General features: G+C 39.8%; 1 protein-coding gene across 1 annotated transcript in view; it reads left to right on the forward strand.

Annotated features, from left to right (window-relative positions):
* The window catches only part of Mtbp (MDM2 binding protein), a 64,577-nt gene that overhangs the window by 8,563 nt on the left and 29,154 nt on the right, over positions 1-26,860 (forward strand). The window contains exons 6-13 of the mRNA XM_021183877.2: positions 189-333; positions 1,181-1,298; positions 3,066-3,200; positions 5,095-5,189; positions 6,738-6,810; positions 10,976-11,093; positions 19,478-19,651; positions 21,758-21,865. Coding sequence (XP_021039536.1) covers positions 189-333; positions 1,181-1,298; positions 3,066-3,200; positions 5,095-5,189; positions 6,738-6,810; positions 10,976-11,093; positions 19,478-19,651; positions 21,758-21,865 — 966 coding nt within the window. The remainder of the gene's footprint in view (positions 1-188; positions 334-1,180; positions 1,299-3,065; positions 3,201-5,094; positions 5,190-6,737; positions 6,811-10,975; positions 11,094-19,477; positions 19,652-21,757; positions 21,866-26,860) is intronic.

Raw genomic sequence — 26,860 nt, forward strand, 5'->3', positions numbered from 1 at the left:
TGGTGGCATGATCTCAAATGATGGAGTATTATAATGTGTGAACTCCTGAGGATGTGTACTGTTTTAAAATAGTGCTTTGTCTGCTAAATATGCTTAAGATTCAGTTGTTTAGAGCACTGTTGAAACCTGCTTTAGATCTAGCATGCTTTAAAAACTATGGTATTTTTTGTTTTGTTTTGTTTTTCTAGGTAGAGCAATGATAGACATAATACTGTTGCCGTCTGACAAAGACCCTCCTAAGCTAAAAGAGTGCTTGCCCATTGTAGGGGCCTTGAAACATCTGAAGGAATGGCATTCAGCAAAAGTTATCATAGCAGGAAGTTACTGTGAGATGTAAGCTCCTTTGGTCCTATGTCATTGTTCTGCTACCGGGTTTTCGATAGATTGAGCCTTTGAAAATTACCTTAATGTGATGAGGTAGATTTCTGTTGTACTGTGATTAGAGACTGGAATCTTTACCAGATCCCAGGTTTTTCTCCTTTCCTATTGCTGAGATGTGTAAGGCTTTGATAGGTCCTGTCAGTGATGCCTTGAGTCACCATTGAGCACCGTTTCTCCAAATGCGCTGTGCACATTTTAGGCTTGCAGTACCTCTGCGCACTAGGGTGGCAGCTCCACAGGACTTACCATGTCCCGTCTGTTTTCTGTGGTACATGCCAAGGTACACACAGTTGTACTTGTGACACATTAGTAGAGGTCAGTTGTGCACTCCACATTTCATTCCAAACTTAGTACTTAAAGGATGCTGACTAAGCCAGGCCTAGCAATGGATGCAATGGATGCTGGTGAGCCCCCTGTATGGAAGGAAGTACAGGCAAAGCCGGAATGCTAACAGTCACGATCGCCTGTGATGAAGTGTTGCCATGAAATTCATACAAGCCATGAAGGACATTCAAGGTGCCAGTTTAGCTTTTTGAAGCTGAGGGGCTGACATTGAGGCTGTGTAAGCATCTGACACAGTTAAGCCAGCAGTAACTGGAAGGTCTCTGTTTACATCGTAGGGGTGACAACTCTGAATATGTGTGAATGTAACAGCCCTTCCCCAGAGACTGCCTTAATGGGTAATTCATATTAACAGAAAATTGCAGTTACCTCTCCTAGGCTGTAGTTAAAATGTAGCCATTAAAAAAAAAAAGAATTACCATCATTTAATTATCAAAATCTTTTTTTTTTTCAACAGAAATTGTCAGAAAATTGCTGAATACCTTTCAGCTAGTGTTGTGCCTTTAGAAGAATTCAGAAATGCCATTGATTCGAGGGAACTGTGGCGGGGAGAGATTCAGATGCGGGAACGAAAGGTAACTGCTTTCATATCTTCACCATGTACAAACAGAGAAGGCCTTTGGACTTTGCTTATGGTACAACTGAAGTCAATGCCAGGGTCCGTCAGGGAAGATGTGCTCGACTGGCACCAGGTGGTGGAGTTTTCTACAATGATGCAAACCGTGCATCTGCTCGTAGCAGTGGCCCCTGAGCTGCATACTGCTACAGAGAACTGTCTGTCACTTGTTCAGTTGGTCCAGCTTTTACGTTTTATTAGATTTTTATTAGGTGTAATGTCAGTGGTCACTGTGGTTATGCTTTAGGTATGGCTGTTGTATAGTGTGACATTTTGAGAACAGTATTGGACATTAGTCATTATTTACTTAATACATTTTGTTTCACTGTCTGTATTATCCACCCAAAACAGTATTGGGAGCAGTTATCTATGGATTCTTAGGTGATCTCAGTCAGATACATACCAGCTCACTTGAACAGTGTTTTAAAATTTTTATTAGAGCCTAGATATATCAGCTATCAGATGAAAATAGTCATTTAGATCACTCACTTCAGTAAGTCTTAAATTTCAGAGTTGAGTGTTGTTGATTTTTATAAGTTCTATCTATTTTGAAATGTGTCCATATATATAAGTTTTGTAGATGAGAAAATTAAGGTAGTTTCCTAATGCTTGTTCAGGATAATGAATGTGCTCTTGCGTTCCCATTGTTTCTGTACTTTATCCTCCTTTATCTCTCTTCCTGGCTCAGTGAGCTATCCTCTAAGACAATAGGAGCAAGGTGCCTAAGTCTATCTAGATTTACATCCCAGTTTTAGGAAAATTCAGTCTTTAGGTAAACTGTCTCTGCAAATAGTGTTAATAGGACTAATTAATTAATCTTCCTCTTTGGCTCAATGCTGATTAATTGATTGATTGATTGATTAATTAATCAGCATTGAGCCATAGTGGAAGAGTTGACAATGTGCTTTGGAGACCTGCCTTTGTTTTCATTTTCTGAAGTCATGTGCTTACATGTGGGCGCATCATGCCAGAGTTCTTAGGAGATTCTTTTACTCCTGTAGTGTGAAACTGCACACCCATCAGTCAGTCCAGAGTCTGTGTTTCAATTTGGAGTCGATTCATAGCTTTCAGCCGGCAGTCATCCTAGTGATTAAAGATGTAGATTGTAGAGCTACAATGCCTGAATTCAATCTTGACTCGGTTCCAGTTTTGTGTGACTTCTTAGTACCATAGTTGTGTTGTTCTCTAAGCCAGGGATGAGCATAATGGCTCATAAGGCTTATTTGACTTACATTATTTTGAGTACGCAGTAGTGACACAGGAAGTCCCATCTGTCAGAATTGTCACATCTTTACTGTGAACAGTCATACTGCTGCTACTTCTATGGTAACCGTGCTTCTCATCACCCACACACCCTGAAGGTAAAGCATGTGAGGCTCAGTATTGTGTGCCTAGTAGTGAAGAGCACGGGCAGTTCTGTCTTAGAGACTGGCAGGAAGCAGGCATTGAACGTGCACCAACGAGGTTGCTTGAAATGAGTTAGTATACTGTTGCTGACTAACCCAGGATGACGGAAAGCTTTTTATGAAAAACTGGTGTTTAAGTTAATAGTAAAATGTGTACTTAACAGGAACAACTACCCATCGAGCTGAGGTATTAAAAAAAAATTCACATTTGTGTATCTATTTATAGTAAGGTCAGTTACTTCTTAATATTTTCATTCTAATAAAATATATCCATCTTTATTCATAACGCCTATAATTGAGTTCTCTTGGTTTCTTTTCAGTTTGGATTTGAAATTAGTTTTCCTGAATTTTGTTTAAAAGGAGTTACGCCTACGAATGTTAGTGCATATAATTTAAATACCTGCTTCCTTGCCAAAAAGATAGCATCATCTAAGGATAAGAATATTTTGCCTAAGGTAATGTATATACATTTAATTTTTTTTTTTGCTATCATCCATTTGTGCATTTTTTTCTGTGACATATTCTTGAGTCTTGACTTACTAATGCGTATGATGATTTTTGCTCACCGGCATAGCTCATATAACTCTTACAATTGTGTGTTTGAGTTACATTGTGTGATAAGCATTATACATTGGTGAGACTGATTGCTATAGAGTATTTTTTTTTTTTAAACTGAGGTGATAATTTTAAAGTCAGTGTAAGCCTGAATGATCTTGAGTTGGAGGGTACTATGTGACTCTTTTAAGTTCAGTGAGCTAGATAGGCCTGGGTTTGAAACTTGACTCTCTACCTGCTGTATATTGGATACAGCCTCAGATAGATTGACAGCTCAGTTATGAAATGAGAGCAGAACCATGTTACAAAGTTCCTATGAAAATTAAATGAGGTTAGAGATCAGCACCTGATGCAGAGCCTGGATTAGGCTTAATTTGTGGTGTTAGGCATGCTAATTCTCTTCTCATGTCTTCTATAGATTTATTCTTTAAATGCAAGCAATTATAAGATATAATAATTAAATGCATATATCTAGGATTTTTTTCTATTGTTTTTGTTTTTAAATATTGAAAGCCAGGAGAAGCGGTCTTTTACATGAGCTTTTGAAATCCACCTTAAAATACCCAGTTTAAGAGTGTGTCAATTACAGAGGTCCTGAAATTACGGGACGTCAAACAATAGTTAATACATTCTGATAATACATTCTGATGAAAGGTCAATAGAGAAAAGGATGTCATTTCTGCTGTGATTTCTTTTCTTTCTTTTTTTTTTATTATATATATGTGTTTGTGTGTGTGTGTATGTATATATATATGTGTGTGTGTATATATGTATATATGTGTGTGTNTATTTGGCCTTTGATATTCAGGTTTGTGTGTGTGTATATATATATATGTATATGTGTGTGTGTGTGTATATATATATATATATATATATATATATATATATATGAACCTTCTTTAGAGACACCAGAAGAAGGCATCAGATCCCATTACAGATGGTTGTGAGCTACCATGTGGTTGCTGGGAATTGAACTCAGGACCTCTAGAAGAGCAGTCAATGCTCTTAACCGCTGAGCCATCTCTCCAGCCCCTCTGCTGTGATTTCATTTCCCAGAGTTGTTTACTGTAAGCAACTTGCCATGTCCATCTTTCACAGGGATTTCCAGTTCTTTCAAAATCTTAACACTTAAAAGATTTAGCGACTTCAGCTTCTCTTTTTTGGCAGTGTAAAGTTCAAGTATAATAATCTATTATGAAAATTTTTTTTTTTTGCTTCTAATGAGAATATTCTTTCAATTTAACCTTTTAAATGAATTAAAGTAAAATTGATTAAAATCAATATTTCTATTCTGTATCAGTTCCTTTTTTATGGCTGTGGTAAAACATGATCAAGGTGGAGAGTATATTTGGCCTTACAGTTCTAGGGCGCTAAATCCATGGTGGTAAACAAAGGCAGGGTAGTGGGGGCAGGACGCTGAGCGCACACATACTGAACTGCAGGCATGAAGCAAAGAGCAAAAAGCCCACCTTCATCTAACAAGCTACCCCCAGCCCCCAGTCCCTTAGAGCCAGCAGCTAGGAAGCACATCTTCAAGTGCCCAGACGATGGGGAGCGTCTCATTCAGACCACTGCATGCCCCCATATATGCATTCATGGGAGGGTGGGAGAAAGAAATGGGGTGGGGAAGTGGGGCATTGCTCTTGTTTTCTGGAAACTAAACCTGATTTCTCTTTGGATGTGGTCTTGCTTCCTGTGAGGCTTTTTAAATTTTAAACTAATAATCAGTAATTTGTTTGCTTTCATTTCATTTGCAGGATTTAAAGTGGTAAACAACTTGAATTTCTTTTCCAGGTTTTCCATTATTATGGTCCTGCTTTGGAATTTGTGCAGATGATAAAACTATCAGATCTTCCCTCCTGTTACATGTCGGATATCGAGTTTGAGTTGTATCCTTTCGTTGACATGTTCATTTTATTTTACATTATGTGGGTCAGATAGAATGATTTGGCACCAGCCAGTAAACGTGTGTTAGGTTTACATTGCTTTTCACTTTGCCAAGTGGAAATTCCTACCATGGAGTTTCAGAGGAAGGGAGTTCCTGCTTTCTCCACATTCTCCTGCCAGACCGCCCCCCCCCCTCCCTCCAGCCAGTCAGCCTTTCTTTCACTGTAGATTGCTTACTGTGGGCAGGATTATGGGAGAGATATGGAGCTGCCTGAACCTTGCTTCCTTGATGCTGTTGTGATGTTGAGTGCTTGAGCACGGGCCACGTCTACACACAGAATGGTGTTAATTGGAGCTGTCCTGCCCAGCACTGTCTGGATCCACCCACGTTGGTTTTTTTTTTTTTATTACTGCTTTATTTAGTTCCAAATGTCATTTAAGAATCACTTTCCCTTTTCTGGAATCCAAGATGCCTCTCCATGACTTCTGTTCTTTCTTGATACTATTGTGGTAAAGAAGGATTGTGGAGTATGTGGGTGTGACTCCCAATTCCAAAGTTGGCTTTCTAAAAGGTCTCACTTGCAAAAGCCCACTTGTACCAAGAAAGGGCAGAAAAAGCACATGGGAAGCTGTTTCTGTGATTTCCCTTTACATTTACATGTTGGATCATACCCTAAGATAATTCAGTATATGTTTCCCTAGTCGTGGTCTTAAGAAAAGTTTCAAAGTTTATCCCCAACCCCTACGCCATGCTTCCTGCACTAACTCATGCTTCTAGAATAGGCAAAGGCTTCCTCCAGTTTGGCCCTTTTGTGCTTGTGAGCATCAGAGGAGAATGTTAGGAATATGTGGGGAAAGCAGAGGAATTTATGCACAATTCTGACCTGCTCAGATATTCCTCTTGCCATCAGTATGATAGATTTATGAACGTTGGTTGGATGATACATCTTTCTGCACTTTTAAGTAATTATAAATGCCACCATATATGTTTGAAATATTCAGAGTCTTCTTGGGGGGGGGGTCACTTGTGTGTAGATCAGGGGACAGCTAGCAGGAGTCACTTATCTCCTTCCACCCTGTGGGTTGGCAAAAGGGCAGGTGCCTGTACCTCATGAGCCACTTCACTGGTCCAGAACAGACATTTTATATTACATAATTGCTGGTTTGAAACAGACAACTAACATAGCACCCTTGAATTTTTTTAAGACAGATTCTTTTTTTAACTCACTCCTTGTTTTTATACTTTATAGTAGATACTTAGAACTAATAATTAAGGAAATAATGTGTAGCAGAAAGAATAATTGGTAATTCTTATACTTAAGCTTAATGAATGATTTTTCAGTAAATTGTGGGAGAGTGTAATAATCAAGCTGTTTTTCCCAAGCTGAGCTATTTCCCGGTTAGTCTCTCGTTCTTTGTTTTTTTTTTTTTTTTTTTTTTTTTTTTTTTTTTTTTTTTTTTTTTTATTAGATATTTTCTTTATTTACATTTCAAATGCTATCCCGAAAGTTCCCTATACCCTCCCCCCCTTCTTTAACTCCTTAGTACAGAGAGGTGACTGGGCACTGCACGAGGCAGAATTCCGTGCTGCTGTTGGAACAGCTCTCTTCCCTGTGTGGCAAGGTATAGAAGGCTTTGTTCATTGTATATCTAATACTTAACATTTCAGGCCATGGTACAGAAAGTAAATACAGCTCCTGCTCGTGAACTTGGAATGTAACCCAGCTTTGCCAGTAATTCATGCTAAGATACTGCTCAAATGTTTTGTAGACAAAGTGGCACTTGATTTTATAAAGGACTTTTAGAAATGAACCTTATGAGCAATGATTTTAAAAGTTACTTTAAATTGCAGAGTATATCGTTAATCTCTTCTGTGATATCTCATCCCAGCTCTGGGAAGGCATTTGTATGACTGTTATCTTTTCATGGTAGGACAGGGGGAGGGCGTAAGAAGACTTAAGACATCCTTGGATGGTTATTCTTTATATTAAAATTTTCTCTTGTATACCAGTGCTACAGGAGAGATTGTAGCTATTTTAATAGTTACAAGTGTATATCATATGATACTTTTGGTGTCTTTTTAACATTAAAAAACTGGGACACATAGGATACTAGGCAGAATCTTGTGTCTAAAGTCCTATATCATTTTTAAGAGGAAAACCACACAAGTCTATTTCTTTCTGGAAATTTTGTCAACGATTGCATTTCTATAGAAATGATTTTAATACACAACACACTTACTGGCTGTATTTATGTAACATTTTCTTACCCCTGTAGCACCAGTCTACTAACAAGAGCTCCTGGGAGGAGATAGGGGTTGCTATAATTTCAGTAGTTTCCCCAGGGCAGTATATTAGGCTGTGCTTGTTATTCCCTTAGCAAACTGATGCTCTAAAGGGAATGTGATTTTTAAGATGATCCCTTAAAATTTTGGATTCCAGTCCCATTTTCCTATACACTTAATAGCATTTTGAATAGTGTATTTTGGATAAACTGGCCTTTGATGATGTCAAGTTAAAGTCATACATGTGCCTATGATTTGTTTAATGGAGATATGAAATGACCCTTAGTCTATCTAGTTATTGAAGGTAATGCTTATCCCAGAAACTAACAAAGTTATTTAATACCTTATGTGCAGCTATTTTGTTTTAAATTTTCTTCAAGAACTCTGACTGTAAAGCATCAGTCTCTAATGCACAGGTCAGCGTGTGTAAGTGAGGCCTTACAACTTCCTTTCTGCAATGCAGCAGAGGGAGGTACATGCAGCAGGTGCTGCGCTAGTCAGGGTTACTCTTGCTGGGATCAAACACCATGAGGGAGGAAAGGACATTTGACTCATACTTCCTGATCATAGTTCACCACTGAAGACATCAGGACAGGAATTCAAACAGGGCAGGGACCTGGAGGTAGAAGCTGATGCAGAGAGCATGGAGTGTGCTGCTTACTGGCTTACTCCTCTTAACTTGCATCAGCCTGCCTTCTTCTAGAGCCCAAGATTCCTAGCCTAGGGGTGGCACCATCCACAATGGGTGGGGTCCTCCCTCATTAATCACTAATTAAGGAAATGCCCTACGGCTAGATCTTATAGAGGCATTTTCTCAATTGAGACTCCCTCCTCCCCAATGACTCTAGCTGGTGTCAAGTTGACATAAAAGTAGCCAGTACATGTGCTGCGACTTACACAACAAATCTCTTAATTTGAAGCCATTTTCTTTTTATATTGGGTCATAACTTGTCATACTTTTCAAAATAAAGTAATTGAATTGCTGATTCTTTCTTGAAGTTCAGTGCTGTGTATGTAGCCTTCATTTTTTTTTCCCCTACTAATCTTACTAAAAAGTTTTTGTTTAGTGTGTAAGAAATGTCATTGTGACATTTTCATAATGTGTGTCATTATAGTTGGTTGCTTTTGGACCCTCGTTTGTTTAGTTGTTGTTTATCAGAAAAGAATGTCTACTGTGTGTCGGATGCTTATTCAGATATTAAAGACAGCAAGAAGACAAGACACCCCACCTCCTGCTGAAGTATTAATCTACACGATCATCAGGAATATCTGGGTTTTGCATTATCCTTCATCTGTCTTTCTCTTTGATTAACTCCAAAGTGTGCATGAACATTTCTTACAGTCTAGCTTTTCTTCATTGACTTCACAAGGATATTAGAGTCTTTATAGCACTACTTCGTGGTTAGAAAATGCCATTTTTAAGGGGGAATTTGCAGTTTTAAGTCTGATTTCATTAGTGATTGCTTGTTAGAGAGGAGCTGGTGTGATGGGGGTTGGAAGTGAGGGTGGAAATGTGCTACTGGTCTTTGGAGTTGTGGACTCACAGAGGCAACCACGGCATTGCCCTGAGTCTCAAGTCGTCGGAGGGTTAGTGCATGGCGAGAACAGGTGGTCAGGATCCAAGTCTGTTATGATCCATAGTAAGTAACTGACACATATATTTTATAGGAAATTAAAACGGGAGATTTAGAAATATTTGTGTTCATCTTTGTTTTAAATATTTGTAGCAACTATTTAATCAAAATTGGACTGTTTAAAAAGTGGGACCACAGTAGTGGGTCATGAATCAGTATATAAGTTATATGTAGAACTGCTTTCAGCACGCATAGACAACTGTAAATGTGAACGTATCTGATGTGTTCCCCTCACAGTAGTGCTGGCCTTTTCCTCACCTCGAAGCTGTGGCAGCCTGTTCTTCCCTGGGCTGCATTTTGGACAGTGATGTCTTTCTATGAAAGGACTGAGTTTTAGTATCTAGAGTATGAGCTGTGTCTTTTATATTGATTGATTATTTTCTATTGCTAAATACTTTACTTCCAATTACTAATATTTGGCTGTTTAAAATGCACTTAACTTTTTAGAAATTTTCCCTATAATAATGAAGACAAACACTTCTACTTTCCCCAGTTTTGTACCTGTAATTAAGAATGCATAAGTAAAAAGAATAAGTAGCAACAGAGCTGACATTGTAAAATCCTAACTCAGTGTCCCGTATTCATGGTACTAATCCATTTACTTAGGGCAATTAAAACAGATTTTCATTAGGTTTAAGATATTTGACTAATGCTTTGCCTCCATTTCTCCAGAGTTTTTATAAAATTAATGTTCTTTATTGGAATATGCTGATTGATGTAACTGAATTTCTTAAATAGGTGATATAACTCCTAAAGCTGTAATTTGTTTTATTTAGTCCTTAATCAAAATGAGAATTTAGATAAATACATCATAGTGATTCTTTTGAGCAAATATTTAGGAAACATCTGCATGCTTAGCCTTGAGAATACAAATATGAAGTTGAATTTGCTCATCAATCAGTCCGAAGCTGCTGTGTGGTTGGTTTTTTGGGAGGGGTCTAATTTGTTATCTTTTACATTTTACCTACTAGCATTAAATCTTTTATTTCTAGGAATGAAAGTTTCTTTTTCTTGCCCTCAGATATGATTATGAAGCCACAAAATAATCAATATAGCTGAAGTGTTTAAAGTTATAGTGCCACATATTTTGGGTACTAGGTCCCGCGTTCCCCAGTGTTTTTCAGATGTATTTAGGTATCAAACCAACAACCTCTGACATAACACACAAGTACAGAAAATACTAATAGCAAAATGCCCTAGTTATTTTTCCTGTTGCCGTGGTAGATTCCCTGACAGACACACCTTACCGGAGGAAGGGTTTTTTTTTCTGGCTCACAGCTCAAGGATTCATCACAGCCCACTGTGGTGGGAGGGTGTGGCCTTATAAGGCACGAGGTCCTATTGCTTCTAGAGTAAGGAAGCAGAAAATACCGTTTGCGCCTGCTCAGGCTGCCCCCACCTCTGCTGTACTGTCCGGGACCCAAGCCCAGGCAATGGTGACACCCACTTCTAGGGAAGGTCTTTCTGCTTCATTTATCCTAATTAAGATAATCCCTCACAGGCTTGCCTGTGAAGGAGCCTAATCTAAAGAGCTTCTTACCGTTGTGTCTGGAGATTTGGCTCTTGCTTATCTAGGTCTTGTCAAGTTGTCAGTCACTACTGACCATCAGACAAAGTTTTCAGAAATAATTACCCTAGTAGAAAAGAAAAGAGGAGACTATAGTTTTGGATCCGTCTTTCTGCTTTGCTTGTTTCTCTTTGGTTTTTGTGGGGGAAGAGTGTGGGCGCCTTTTTCTTTCATTTGTGCCGACAGGTACTTGAGAGAGCATTACTCAGGATCTGCTAAATGTGTGCAATATGAATTTCACATGACAGTTGTCAACAGTGGATTTCAGTGTGCAAGCAATCTGTGTGCTCTGTTCTTCTTCAGGTTGGTGCTCTCTTTGTGTTGCCGTGTACTGTTAGCAATGTACTCATCCCACCTCCCAACCAACTGGCCTCAAGAAAGTGGAAGGAATACATGGCTAAGAAGCCCAAGACCATCAGTGGTAAGTACAAGGCTTTCAGATGGTTTGTTGGTATATAATAGATAACTCAGTAAGTGGAAGTAGCCTTCACTGGAATTTATTGTTTAATACCTCTAACCATGTCCATTGGAAAGGGCAGTAGTCGAAAGGCAGGGCTTGGGTTAATTAGGTAGCTACTGAGATTGAATATTGGGTTCTAAGACACATGGCAAGAACAAAACAGGTGAAAATGAAATGGTTCACTTATTATATGAGCCCGTGTCTTAGTCAGGGTTTCTATTCCTGCACAAACATCATGACCAAGAAGCAGTTGGGGAGGAAAGAGTTTATTCAGCTTACACTTCCACATTGCTGTTCATTACCAAAGGAAGTCAGGACTGGAATTCAAGCAGGTCAGAAAGCAGGAGCTGATGCAGAAGCCATGGAGGGATGTTCTTTACTGGCTTGCTTTTCCTGGCTTGCTCAGCCTGCTCTCTTATAGAACCAAGACTACCAGCCCAGAGATGGCACCACCCACAAGGGGACCTCCCACCTTGATCACTAATTGAGAAAATGCCCTACAACTGGATCTCGTGGAGGCACTTCCCCAACTAAAGCTCCTTTCTCTGTGGTAACTCCAGCTTGTTATCAAGTTGACACAAAACTAGCCAGTACAGCCTGTGTCTAATTTTCTAAAGAACTTAATTATTTAACGCAGGTGATTGTGCCCCACAGCGTCATAGGTATGTTAGCAATATGACATTTATAATAACTGTACATTGGTTTGTCTTCATGTTCCAGTTAAGGACATTGGTGCTTAGAGAACTTAGCAGATAATTGGCAGAAATTGCCAGACTCTTGTGCTGGGACTTCAAGAAAAGTAACCTCTACTTAAGCCTCTAATAATCTAGGATGCTCAGTGTATGGGGCGCAGAGGTCCTTGTGCTCACAGCTGAGCACTAGGGAAACCAGGAATGGTAAACACACAGGTTTGGTTTGTTTCTGTTTCTAAAGGCTCCTTTGTTAACTTTAAGAAGCCTTTTTTTTTTTTTAAAGATTTATTTATTTATTTATATATGTGAGTACACTGTCACTGTCTTCAGACACACCACAAGATGGCATTGGATCCCATTACAGATGGTTGTGAGCCATCCTGTGGTTGCTGGAAATTGAACTAAGGACCTCTGGAAGAGCAGTCTTAACTACTGAGCCATCTTTCTCTCCAGCCCTTGGGGGTTGTCCCTTCAAAGGAAGAGGTGTATAACTTGTTTTCTGCCCAGAGGCTGGGGGCAGTGGTTGTGAATATCCTGGTGACCTTTGCACTCTCTGTATGACTGAGACCACACCAGACAGATCCTCCCCCAGACCCATAAGGTGCCACATGTAATCGATCTGTAGAGCCCATCTTTATGGAAGAGGTCACGTGTACTTCACAACGAGTTTTATGTAGTCATGTCTTAAGCTTTATTGTGCACACAGAATTGAGTTGATTATCACCAAGAACTTTTTTTTTTTCCAAATTGTGCTGTCCCTAAAAGTATCTAAAGCAAACTGCTCAGAGTCAGCCTCTAGCTGTACAAACCACACCTAGCTACTGAGCCAGGTCAAAAGGATTCATTACAGCCTCATGCAGATCGACACTCTGCTGTCTGTGGTGGTTGCAGCGACCCCCACACTTCCAGATATCAGCCGACTGTGCAGTGCTAGAACTCGTGTGTCTTGGCTGCTCATGGGGAGTGGGTGCAGCTGGTGTTTATTAAGGTGATTCAACAAAATCAAAAGTAGATTTACAGAGCAGCAGTATAGTAGGTTTCCTTCATACTGCATGAAGTCATGGGAAACTATGCTTATCGTGTTTATGAAAAAAAATTCTATTTTCAGCTCTTAAATAAACTCAGTATTCTGGATAGCTCATCATTGCTTGTTTTTCTTTGTACAATTTCAAGTAGCTGCTAAGTCGACAGTTGTAAGTCTAAGGGAGTTTATTGATTGAGAATTTATATAGTTTTTCCTCCCATAATTTTTATTGTACCTAAGAAAATACCTTGTAGTTTGAGTTCACGTTTTAGACTCACTGCCTCTTGAGACTTGGGGATGGATAGAGGAAGCTTCTGAATAATAATATGACACAGGTCACGTGGTGTGAAGAGTGTTGATTGCTGATTAGACCAGGGCATTAGCACTGATTAAACTTGCTCCTTGCAGGAGTTCTTTTTTAAATCTAAGAAGCAGAACAAAATCAAATGGAATAGTTGATTATGGTCTTTCCTACCTATGACCCTTCCTGAAGGGGACAGACATTTGGTACGTTGTTGACAAAATTGAGAAGCCAAGTGGTGTAGGAAACAGAGAAGGTAACTATTGATTAGTTTCACTAATTCTCAGATCCAGGAAACTTCATACCCATGCGTATATCACTAATAGTAGCTTCTCTCATTAGTTCACATTTACTCTCAGGTCATCCTCAAACCATAACTGTGTTTCTTGGTTCTTCATCGTTGTTCTTGAAGTCTCTGAATTAAGGCTTATCCTGAACAGGTTCCTGATTGTATTTCTTTGTGACTTTGTCTATCATTTTCTTTCATTCATTCATTCATTCAGCCAGCCAGCCAGTTAAGCATTCTTTGGTTCATTTATCTGAACATGAATGGGTACTGTTGTCTACTAGATGGGGCACAGTGATTTGAGGATTACTGCTGGAAGTCCACTTTATATCCCACTCATTGTTGTCATAGTATTGCATAGAAAATTAATGTTGAGAAGTGTAGCTTTGTATCTACAGTTGACTAGAAACAACCCTGAAATGAAAAAAGCAAGGTGTGCATTAAGTAGATATCTGTAAAAAGAACACCTTAATATGTGAGTTCAGCATTTATACATATGTGCATTGTTCATGGGTTTGCCAGACATTTTAATTCAGCACCAATGATTTACTAGTACTGTTTATCACTCTTGACCCACATTAAACCAAATCTTGAAGTTTACATTGTAGTAGAGATAAAACCCTAAGCTGTTTGCTCATTCGGGATCAGATTTGCCATAACGTTAACCCATGGTTGCCAGCAGACTCTTCTGGTACACCCATCTTTGCAGTGGTATTGTTTCTCCTTGCTTCTTACTGCTGTCTAATATTGCAAATTTGTCCCTGGCTGATACTCACAGGTACTTTCAGAAATGTGTTAGATCGTAAGTGAGGTATGTATTGTATACACATACCAAATAAAAACGTAAATAAATAAATAAAGAGCTTCTAGTACCTGAGTTCATAGACATTTATTTATGTAATAGATTTATTTATCTAAAAATGGACCTCATATCTAAATTTAAGAACTAAAATTGTACAATTTGTATAAGTTAACAGATCCCCCCAAAAAAGCACATTGCCTAAAATGGAAAAATAAATCTGTAAGTTAGAATCTACCAAAATTTAAAATCTATACTTTTTGAGAAAACCTTTGAGACAATTTAAAATTAAGCAATGTATAAGGAGAAAAATATCTCCAGTCATGTTTTGAGGCTGGATAGATCTTTAGAACTCAGTAAAACAGCTCCGTTAGCAAGTGGTTAAGTCTTGAATAATAGGTCATCGCTGAAGATGTGTGAATGACTAAGAACCCTCACGGAAGCCTGCTCAGCGTCACTAGTCTTTTGAGAAATGTAAATGACAACCAGAATGTGATCCTATAGGACACTCACTAGAATAATTGTAATTGAAACCATGACTATCACATATTAAGAATGTAGCAAATATTGCATGGTTTGTTTTTTGGAGAGGGAGATGCTTAATAGAACAGTTGTTTATTATAGAAAACATTTTGAGATTAAATTTAGACTTAGTCATACAATCCAAGAATTCTGGTCCTAGCTATCCACCAAGGAGAAAATATGTATGAGCAAATACACACACACACACACACACATATATAGATATACACACACACACACATATATATAAAATTTGTATAGGCATAGAGAAAGGCAACTCTCAACCCTAGTCAGAGAAGTCTGTTTTCAATCATTAGACCTTAGTGCAGACCTCATGGCTGCTCAAGAGAGTGACGGATAAGGGCTTCTCCTGGATGAGTCATTCACGACCTTCTCTGTGGCTCAGGGACAAATCATGGACTAAGAGAGAGTCAGAGTGTTAGAGCTTGAAGACAGATAGCAGAGGAACCCCATAGACACGGCATAACCTGTGTGGTCTCTTACACACAGCAGTTACAGTTACTGTGCTTGGCTTGCACAGACAAGCCTGACTGTACAGGCATGAATAGGGGAACGGGTCACTGAACCCTCCCCTTTCCTGATGAACTTTGGCCACTGATGGTCTCTGGGAGACGGGAGCCATCACCTTCAGTTGTGTGAACTTATCAGGTTCCAGTGAGTTATTGTAACCCCAAGGCCATGCAGATGGCTCTGGCCAAACTCAGAGGGACATAAACCAAAGAGACATTAATGTTGTGAAGAGATTAGGAGGGAAGGATGGTGGATTCCAGGGAGGGAGGTGGATGAGACACAGTGCTGGGATTACCGGCACATGCTGTGTCGCCACACTCCGAGGCATTTGATTGTAAGGCTCTCTGAAGTCCTCTTAGAAGTCAATGTAGAGCTTTGCTTGCTGCAGTTCGGTGATTCCTCACACCAGCTAAATGTTAGCAAAGTGGAGCTGGGCTGTACCCGGGCCATTGCTCTTGTAGAAGCACCTGGGTGACTGACATGCGTTTCCCCCATGCAGCTTCTTCAGCCCAACTGGAGACTCTCAGTTACTGCAGAGAAGACTCCGGTGTTCAGGGACAGAGGAGAAGGGAGAGGTTGGGTTTGGAGTTTTTGCTTACCTGGAGAAGGATCCCACCTGAATAGTAGATTTCAAACCCGAGTCTCACTGGTAATGAGGAGAAGCACTTTGGAAGCTCTGGGATAGCCTCGGGCTATTTTGCAGAGGCTAACTTGCTCCTTATGCTGTTCAGCAATAAGGAAGTCATTGTTCATAATTGGAGGCCTCTGAATAGAGTTTCTATTCATTGTTGCTTTCGAATTTTATATTTTAGGTGTTGTAATGGAAAGAAGATGGATTTAGCTTATGAAAATGATGTTACTTATTTGAAAAGGCTGTGGGAGAATTTGTAAATCCTTGTTTTGTAGTCTCCACAGTAGGAGGCTTCTTAAAGTTGTAAATTCAGCTATCAGTTAAAATTCTCTCTAGAACTGAGCTGCAGATACTTTATTGCTTAGTCATATTAACAGCTAAATTGCATGCTAACATTTTCAAAGCTTAGTTAGGGGATAAAATGAGGAATCAATGTTGGCTATCTATGTTTGGAAGATGTTTTAGGAATGTCAAGTTAGTAGATTGGTGTGTGTGTGTGCGCGCACACGCATGTTCACAAGTGATCCTGTGTATGCATTTTAGGCCCCTGCATGTCTCTATGATTACTTCAAAGTTGAGTTTATAATTAAACAATGGTATCATTGTTATAAAGATTATAGCTCCCTAGGATGCCTACATTGAATCCTAGACTGTATGTTGATATTTATTTTTGGCATAATTATTAAATATTTTTGTTATTTTTCATTTTAAAGGATTATATATAAAATAATTGTCAGTATGTCAGGGTACACCTCCCTCTGGTTGTCTGAGATATTTTTATTTCCACTTATATGGAATATTATTTCCTTTACATTGTTTTAATTTTATGTTTGTGTTGTTGATCTGTGAATAAAGTGAGTGTTAGAAGGTTTTAAACCCACTAAAAAACTTACTGAGATAAGACAGTGGCTCTTTTTCATTACAATATAACTTTGCCTGAGAGTGGAGCACAGTGGAATAGTGCTTACCTGTATGCACGATGCTTGGCTTTGAACCTAGCACTATAAAAATAGTATATTTTTTACTAATGAATTTCTAATCATAATATATACTTCCACTATGGTTTATGTTAATTTGTAAAATTTGAAGCAACTAGTTGATAATTGGTATTTTCTCTCTTTCCCATTTTATCTGTATCATGAGCTAAGATGCTTTTCTGCCTTGGTGAAGGAGCATGTAAGCCAAACATTGCCTCATTGGTTGATTGTGCCAAATACAGCATTCAGAAATAGAGGTTGTTGTCTTTTATAATCCACTGATCAGAACTGAATAACTGCTAATTGTAAGTCTGGTATTTCCTGTGAAATTTACGTGAAAGTTATTAAATAAGTCTTCAATTAACACTTGCCAAATTCTGAGACATGTTTTCAGTGACTGTAGTTGTCGTGGTTGGGAGTTCTGTAAAGTAAGTGTTTTTCTTTGGAGAAAAGCTAGGTTGTTGTTAACGCAGACTTCAGTGTTTATAGGGCTAGCCAAGTTGTGAGCTAAGACAAACACAGAAAGCAGTGGAGAGAAGTGCAGCTTGAACTGCTCTCATCTAATTGCCAGAGTCATTTGATACTCTTCTTGTTTAGGAATAATCCTTTATTCACGCATTGGATCTGTGAGGTAGACTGTTGCTGTGATAATACTATTTTAGTGGTTTTGTTTTCTCATTTTTTCATATGTGCATGTATATCAGATTCTATTATTTTACATTATATTAGTATATATATCAATGAGAGATGGCTCAGCAGTTAAGAGCACTGACTGTTCTTTCAGAGGACCTGGTTCTAGCTCCAACACAATACAAGCATCTGTAACTCCAGGTCCAGGAAGTGTGCCATCCTCACCCGGCCTCCACAGGCACCAGGCACTCATGGAGTGCACAGACATGCATGCGGGCAAAACACCCATATACATTCAAAAAGGAAAAGTTCAGTTATGGTATTTAACTTTCAAAATTCTGCAAATCATGCCAGGAAGGAATGTTCAGGGTGCTCTGTGTCCAGTATCTAGGCATTCAGTGACAGCCAATGATCAGTGGTCTTCATTTCAGAACTTGGGTTCTGCTGGCTTGTATGGCCTAGACACAGATACCTTGTTTTATCCCCATTAGACAGTAAACTTTTTGTCTTGTGTATTTTAAGGCATTGCTAGATTACCTCTAATTCTTGTATAATACAGTTGCTGTATAAATGAAAAGGAAGTCTGTACATGTTTAAATGTATATGCATTTGTCTCCCAATACTTTTTCTCTGCAGTTGACTGAATTTAGAGAAACAGAGCCTGTAGAAAGTTGCTTTTCTGGTCTATTTTCCTATTATCGGTTGAGTAGTTTATGCTTAAAAGTGTCAGTTTGAAGAAATGGAAGGGATGCAGTACAGGCAGATCTTTGGAGTTAAGTGGCTGGGCAGCTTAGCGGGTTGGAGAGCTCCAGGTTCAGTGGGAAACTCTGTGCCAAAATAGTGTGGAGCACGAAACTCAAGAAGAGGAAGACCATAGTGTGGATACTTCTATCCATCTTAGAAGAAGGAGCAAAATACCCATGGACAGAGTTACAGAGACAATGTGTGGAGTAGAGACTGAAGAAATGACCATCTAGAGACTGACTCACCTGGGGATCTATACCATTTACAATCACCAAACCCAGACACTGTTGTGGATGCCAACAAATGCTTGCTGACAGGAGCCTGACATAGCTGTCTCCTGAAAGGCTCTGCCAGTGCCTGACAAATACAGAGGTGGATGCTCACAGCCATCCATTGGACTGAGCATAGGATCCCCAATGAAGGAGCTAGAGAAAGAACCCAAGGAGCTGAAGGGCTTTGCAGTGTCATAGGAGGAACAACAATATGAACTAACCAGTACCCCCAGAGCTCCCAGGGACTAACTCACCAACCAGAGTACACATGGTGGGACTCATGGCTCCAGCTGTGTATGCAGCAGAGGATGGCCTAGTTGGACATCAGTGTCCTATGAAGGCTGTATGCCCCAGTGTGTGGGAATGCCAGGGCCAGGAAGCAGGAATGGGTGGGTTGGTGAGCAAGGGGAGGGGGAAAAGGGTAGGGGAAGGGTGTTTTTTGGAGGGGAAACCAGGAAAGGGGATAACATTTGAAAGGTAAATAAAGAAAATATTCAATAAAAAATATAGTGTGGAGAGTGACTGAAGAAGATACCACATGTGGACCTTCACCAGCACACAATGCGTGTGCACACACTCATCTACATACCACTTAAGTACATATACCCCACAGACACGCACACACACACACACACACACACACACACAAGCTGGAAAGTATGGACATGTAGGTATCAGAAGAATGTTATGGAACTTTAGGCAGGGCCAAAGAACAAGTACACGGTGATTAGACAAATGGAAAAGTTCATCCTTTTTATTGCTTTTATAATTTTCTGCTTCAGTACCTTCTCAACTAAATAGTCCCAAATGTATTAAGGGACAGCTTGTTTTATCATAACGTGCCAGGGCAATGTGCAGTCGTTCCCTCTGAGGGATCTAACGGTAGCCGTGTGATAAGCACCATTTCTGGTTCTTAGCTAGATCTTTGTTTTCCAGTTCCCGACGTTGCCGTGAAGGGAGAGTTTTCTGGCTATCATCTCCTGCTGCAAGGTATGGGCAAGAGAAAATGCAGAGCCACGCTGCTGCACTCGGCCAGCCAGATCAATGGCTCCTTTGCACTCAGTGTCATTCATGGGAAGATGAAAACAAAGGCAGGAGAAGCCAGACCGAGTGAGTAGTAACTTTGTGAGAAGATGTCCTTTCTGTACTTACTGGGAGGGTTAATTAATTTACATGGCTTTGAGTGGCAGGAGAGATAATGAAACTCCATTTCTGCCATTAGTTTATCTTTTAAGCACACCATTTTTTAAATATATGTAATATTTTGCTCTTATTCTTTCCCCTCCTCTCCGTCCTCCTAGGTCCTCTTTACCTTTTTACCTACCCACCTTCACGTCCATGCTCTCCCTGCCTCAAAATAGCCAAAAATAGGAAATCGAAACTAACAAACAAAAATCAATAAGGCAAAAAATACCAAACAACAACAACAAAAAGCACACAAAACACGGATTCCATTTTGTGTTGGCAAACTCCTCCTGGCATGGGGCCTGTCCTGGTGTGTGGCTGATATCCCCAGTGACATTCCACCACAGAAAACTGGTTTTTCTTCTCCCAGCAGGTATTAATTGCAAATAGCTTCTTGGTTAGGGGTGGGACTTGGCATCCACTCCCCTGTCTCCATGCTGGGATTTTAAATATAACATTGCTAGAATTTAGAATGAAGAGAATTAATTTCTTTACAATATACAGCATAAAAATTGCTATTAGCTTTCAATTTCAGATACCAAGTTGTTAATGTTTACTGTTTTCAAAACTCAAAGCAATTATTTAAAAAAAAATTATGTTTCTCTCAAGCCTCTTGTTTCACTGGCTTTGTCTCTGTCTTTTTATTTCTCCAAGTTTCTGTATTTTGGCTGTCTATTGCTGCCTGATAAACTACCTCAGAGTTAGCAAAGACCAGAATATTATTATTACCTGTCACACTCTGTTGTGTCAGGTGCTTCACCTGGACTTTGAATTCTTACATGTGGTTATAGGCACACAACCAGAGCTCTCTTCATCTGGAAACACAGAGCCTGCTGTCCATGATGGCTTCTCCATCTCAGCACGGTATCTGGGCTCAGATGGCTGGGACACATGGATCTGATTTTCTTTCCGTGTTGTCTTTCCCAGGTCCGAGGGCACTCTGGCTTCTTACATAGTTGCTGACTTCTCGTAGAACTGATGTTCCTAAGGGTTCCATGTTTCCCTGTGACCTAGCCTACGTTATTCCATCTTACCTTATTGCCTATGGTGTGAAATGTTTTCACTAACAAGCAGTGCTAAGCAAAGAATCCTGTAGCATGGAGAGCAGTAAAGATCATTACCATGCCAACAACTGGGGAATGCAAGTACTGACTGCCACTGCACTTGAGCCCTAGTTTAAATCCATCATGTCCTGGCTAACCATTTATTCAAGTTCCATGAGCAGGACTCACTCATATATATATATATATATATATATATACACACACACACACACATACATATGATGTGTCACTAGCCTTATTACTCACAGACAGGGAACAGAGGGACAGAAACAACCCAGGATCCATCACAGGCCAGCCTCCCAAGATTAATAAGCTGTATGGTACAAATAAAGTCTTAACTGCTCGTGTTGTACTAATAGCACACTTGAGAAGGCATTCTTCTCTAGGTTGCATGCTTCTGGGGTCACATGACTCCCTAGACCATTGAAGATGAGAGAGGATCAGACCCCAAGCTTCTTTTTGTGTGCCCTTATAGTAGATTTCCTGCACGTTCTAGTTATCTGAGAGCTACAGACAAGCAGAAAAGAGGGTGAGATGGGATCAGCCAAGTCAGTCCTAGGACCGTGTTGCATAGTGTTATCCTACACTCACTGTGCAAGGAACTGAGTGGAGGATGACAGGTGCATGCCAGGTGCATCATGGGGACTGTGGGCAACCTGTACTTAGAAACAGGAAACTGTTGTGTCCTTAGTCTAAGGAGGTAGAAGAGAATACCAAATAGTGCAGTCTGCTACATGCTACCCCCAAGGAGTTAAGAGTCAGATTAAAGATTAAAATGCTGAACAATATAGCATGCCTATTTCCCATGTTTAATTGTTCCTTTGAAATCTGTGAGATCAAGAGAGGTGATTGCTGCCTCTTCCTTTTCCAGTTGCGTCCTGACACAGTCCCTAGGAGCTGAGTCAGGAGCTGAATCCTAGTTATTGTCACAGACTGTCACTAATGTTGACGTTTTCCTATTCCTCAGGTTTCCCCTTTGACTTCTCGTCACTCCCAAGGTTTTCGGAGGAGCAGGTTTTACAGAGAGAGAAACAATTAGCCAGCTTTCAAGTTTTGGCTTTGAAAGAATGCCTGAGTAAGTGACAGTTTGGGCATCTGCTTGTACTGTAAGAATGTTAGTCTGTTTAATGGGAGCTGCCTGTGTTTACATACTTATCCCTATGCATGTTATCTTTTAGGTGTGATGCGTAGAGCTCTATGTAAATAGGGATCTAATGTTGATTAGGTCTGCAGTGCTGTTTTTACTGGAGTCAGAATATATATCTTGGTTGTCAGTACATTATTTTTCATATTTTAAAAACCTACATGGCCAAGGAAATTTCATATTTAAAAAAATGCATACTCTGAGCCATATCTTAAAAAAGACATAGAAGTTTGTTATTCTACTTAACACGAATAATCCCTATGGAGTTTTGGTAGCGGGAAGGGAGGGACGGACAACAGAAGAAAGTGAGGTTAGTCTGTTAGCTCGCACATTGGTTCTTTAGTTGACCAGTCACTGAAGGATTGACACCTAAGTGCAGTTCACCTAAGTGCAGTTCTCATCAGGAGTTTTCCTTAGCTGGGGCACTTAACACTTTTTAAAAAGAGATTAGGTATTTTTCTTTCACCATTAATAATAAAATTGGTTATCAGTCTGGATTTTTATAAATATCAGGCATGCATTGTTTCCTAGTACTAGTATACTTTAAATCACTGATGCATAATTTCTAGGAAAGTCCATAAATTGGAGACAGTAGCCTATTTATTCAGTAGAAAATAAGTTTAGAGTTCATTTAGAATATTTAGAAAAAATAATCGCTACTCAGTTATTCATGTAAGCGCTACAGAGTTTTCTTAGCTGTATCAAGGTAGTTGTACATCAATTTGTACTGTTCGATCAAGGAAAGTATTGTTTAAAAGAAACATCAGTTTCAGTAAACTGGGAGCGAGAGGGTTCAGTGGGCATGGCGCTGGCACCAGGCCTGATGGACTGAGTCTATTTCCAGAGCTCACCTGATGGAAGGACAGAAATGATTCTGACCACCACCTGAGCTCCGTGGCATGTACAGGCATGCACGAGCATACAGGCACACTCGTGCACATGTACACAATGCACGCTCACACAGAGGTATACAAATATAAAAGGAAAACAACTTAAACAGTAATACATGTTTGTGTGGGGACACTCATAACTCAGTTGGTAAAGTGCCTGCTACACAAGCCTGGGGACCTTATTTCAGATGCTCAGAACCTACATAGAAGTTGACAGTGGTGCTGTGTACCTGGACCGCTTGAGAGGAGTTAGCCCTGGAGCTCACTGGCCAGCTAGCCTAGCAACTAATGAGCTGCAGATTCGGTGTGAGACTCTGCCTCAAGAAATAACATGGAGACTAGGCAGGCTCAGTGGTGTGAACCCTGGGACGCCACGTTAGAAGGAATGAAGTCATGCCTACACATTGTCTTCTGGCCAATCCATGCACCCCATCCCCCAACACAGAAATGATTAAATGGTAAAAAGAAGAATGTGGAGAACAGCGAAGAAATACACCACACATGAATACATGATACATGTATACTCACACATGTGCACTTACCCTCATGTGCACACACCATAGAACTTGTAACTGGCAGTCTGAAGCATTGAGTCTTGGCTTAGGTGAGTGATACAGTGAATCCATTTATGGTGACTTTCTTGCTAAACAAATCCCATCCATTCCCATACAGTTAGTACTGGATGAAAGCTTTGGTAGCAAAAGTGCATTTGTACATTTTAAGAGGTGGAAGAATGGGTTGGCAACAAGTTCCCAGTGTTTGAATGTCTGAGTGTGCCTGTCAGTGATTTCTCATGTGTGAGGTGTGAAATGTTTTTAAGCACATGCGTATGTCGTGAAACCTAAACGTTGTCAAAAAGATCTTTTAAAATCAGCCCTTTGATATTGCTAGAAAGTCTCTCTGCTTAACACAAACCTTCAAAAAGATATCCTTAAAATACCACTAAAGCGGAGGATAAACAGCCCCGTTCTCACCGTGTCTCCCTGACTGCTTTCAAATGGTAAGGACCTGGAGAGTTTCTGGTAAAATGTGCTAGTTAATAATGCTGTTGAGACATAGTGTCTTTTAAAATAGTGTGAATATCACACAAAGCTTGTTAGTGTCTAACTTTGTAAATGAGTTCACTTTCAGTTTATTTTAAAAGGTATCTCATCTGTTGTATTAATGATATATAAAATATAACTTTGTAATTTAATATTACCAGTTTCTGTAATTTAACTTTTATACTTGGCAAGGGCTAATACCACACCTCAGTAATTTTTTCAAGAAAATGTTTAGAATGCTGACAAGAAAATTTAGCATTTGAAACTAGAGTTGAGTATGATGTAAAATATATAATAGAAACAGCGCTGTCTCTAGTATTACATGGAATACACCAGTGTCTTCGTATCTTTTAAAAATGTGTTCACCCCACTAAAATTCTGATTCATATTCAGCTGATGGCTTTTAGATATTTATTGTTAATTTTCATTAGTGTTAGCTATTTAATAATGAATATAGCACTCCTTTGCTGATCTATTTCAGAGTATTACATTTCCTCCTGAGTGGTTATCGCTCACGTAATATGAAAGCTTATTTGTATTTTTTTTTAAACATATGTTGAATGTGTAATTTATTAAACCTCACCTTCCTCAGCTCAGTTAAGGTCAATGTGCTCTCTCTTCCTGCTTTCCAAACTGCAAGTAATGTGATGTCTTTCTAAGTCAAGGCCGGCGCTGAGGCGTCACTATAGTTTTAGTTAATAAAGGGGGGACTGACTCCTGAAGCCCATTGCTCCTGTGTATCTTCTATGGAAAAGCGAGCCATTGAGAGCACTTTCCTTTAGAAGTCCTACTAGCTGATTGTACAGACAGGAAATACACTGAGGCTGCTGAGTTCTTCCCTGAGAAGAGCTTTTAGAAAGGAAATATCAACAGCTCTGATTTTCCTGTTAATATTTTTGGCCACAGAAAGCTTCTGTTTCTTACCTTGGGCTAAATGTGCAAGGCCCTGAGAATACGCCCTTCAGTGAGGTAGGGTTCCGGGCCCAGGTCATAAAGCTGCTGTTCTACAGGGGAAGGTGGGCGCTGCTTCCTCACCAAAGGCCTGCCCTGTTAGTGCACGCCAACCTGCTGTAACCTAATCTGCTTGAATCCTCTGAGCCTGGGCCCGGGAGAGTGCCAGAAGGCAGTAAGTCCTCAATAGATGTCTGCTGAATTCCTGTCAGTTTATACGACAGCAGAGTTATTTTAGAAGAAAATGTGATTGGTTCAGAAGTGGTTTTAAAAGAGATGTTTCATATCAATGTAATGCATAGATACAGTGTGAACATTCAGATGATACTGGAAAACTTCAAGTGAAAACCTGCAGTGCCTTCCCAACCCCTCCTCATCCTCCTGCCTCTGTCCTCAGGGGCCTATGGTCAGCCCTCCAGCCAGTTCAGGCCTTGCTTCTTGTTTTTAGATACTGTGAGATTATATGTATTCAGTTTCAGAGTTCTCTTCATATCTAACTGTGGCCGATAAAGAATTAATGTCCCGCTGGGTGGGGTGGCGCACACCTTTAATCCCCAGCACTTGGGAGGCAGAGGCAGGTGAATTTCTGAGTTCGAGGCCAGCCTGGTCTACAGAGTGAGTTCCAGGACAGCCAAGGCTACACAGAGAAACCCTATTTTGAAAAACAACAAAAAAAAAAAAAAAAAAGAAAGAAAAGAATTAATGTCTCTTTCCAGTGACCCAGTGAAGGCATGCATGGGCTGGTTAACATTGTAACAGCATAGATAAGTTTTCTGCTGAGCTGTGGACTATATTATGATACAGTGCTGTTGGCTTGCTTTGCTCTCAGAAATCTAACCCCACTCCTGTCTGCTGCAGTGATCTTGTTTTGTTTTATTGGTTGGACCGACTTCCTGACGGTATTGTCTGTCTCCAGAAGGATAACTGTGAATCATAGTATCCCTCACCCCAACCCCATGTCTTGTTTACCGAGCTATATACATGACAGGCCATTTTCTTAGAACAGCATCAATTTTTCTTAGATAGGTATTAATTCTTTTCCCAGTTCTCTTTTGCCTAGACCTTGTATAGTTATGTATTGATGTTCTGGGCCAGAGCACTTCTTTTTCTTTTCTTTTTTTCCTGTGTTGTCTTTTTCTAGTTTTACAACACATATTCCATTTTATTTTATAGAGTTTTAAACATTTGAGTTCTTGTCTACTTAATTGTGGGAATCTTTATTGGTTGTTTTTTTGAGACAAGGTTTTATGTGGCCTTGTCTTGAAGTAGGTGTATAATTGAGGGTGCCCTTGTCCTCTCAAATCTTTCATTGTTAGTACCACTCAGTGTGCTAGGATTGCAGGCTGACATTGTCACATCTGGCGAGGAGTCCTTCTTTGTTCCATGATAGTTTCTTCATCAAAGCAGCCTGTGCTTATCCCAGTATCTTTTAATTCTATCACATTTTCTCTTATTTTCTACAATGTTTTGGTTTCTTTTGAATCCTTTTTCTTTTGTTTCACTTCTTTTTGTTGCCTTGACTTGATTTTGTTTTGTTTTGTTTTGATTTTTAGCTTGAGAAAACCCAACAATACCTCTTTTTCCAAAGTCAAAGTCAATTTAGGAAAAAGCTGAAGAAATGTCAGGATAAATTATAGGTGAAAATGGTGTGATATTTTAGCAATGGCCCAGCTGGCTTTCTCGTACATATACCAAGTCTTGCACTTAGCTGTAACTGCTGGACTTGGGTAACTTCAGACCAACCATACAAAGGAAGGTCTCTGGCCACACTGTAGACAGGATATCCTAGAGACTGGCTGGCTCCGTTGAATGTAAAAGGAAGGGTTAGTCAAAGTCGACCTGGTCAGGTCCGGCTCATCGAGGGCCTGGAGCAAGATGGAGCTGAACGTCCTCCTGTGCTGAAGTTCTTGCATGGGTAATAGAAGCATAGGAAATGCAGGGCCCCATCCCTCAGCTCCTCTGCAAGGCTTCCGATTGTTTTCTGTCCATCCTGTTTTCAGCTGCAGCTTTTATCTCCAGCCTCTAATATAACACTTGGCAAA

This window comes from Mus caroli, chromosome 15 (assembly GCF_900094665.2).
Source record: "Mus caroli chromosome 15, CAROLI_EIJ_v1.1, whole genome shotgun sequence".
Classification (NCBI taxonomy): Eukaryota; Metazoa; Chordata; class Mammalia; order Rodentia; family Muridae; genus Mus; species Mus caroli.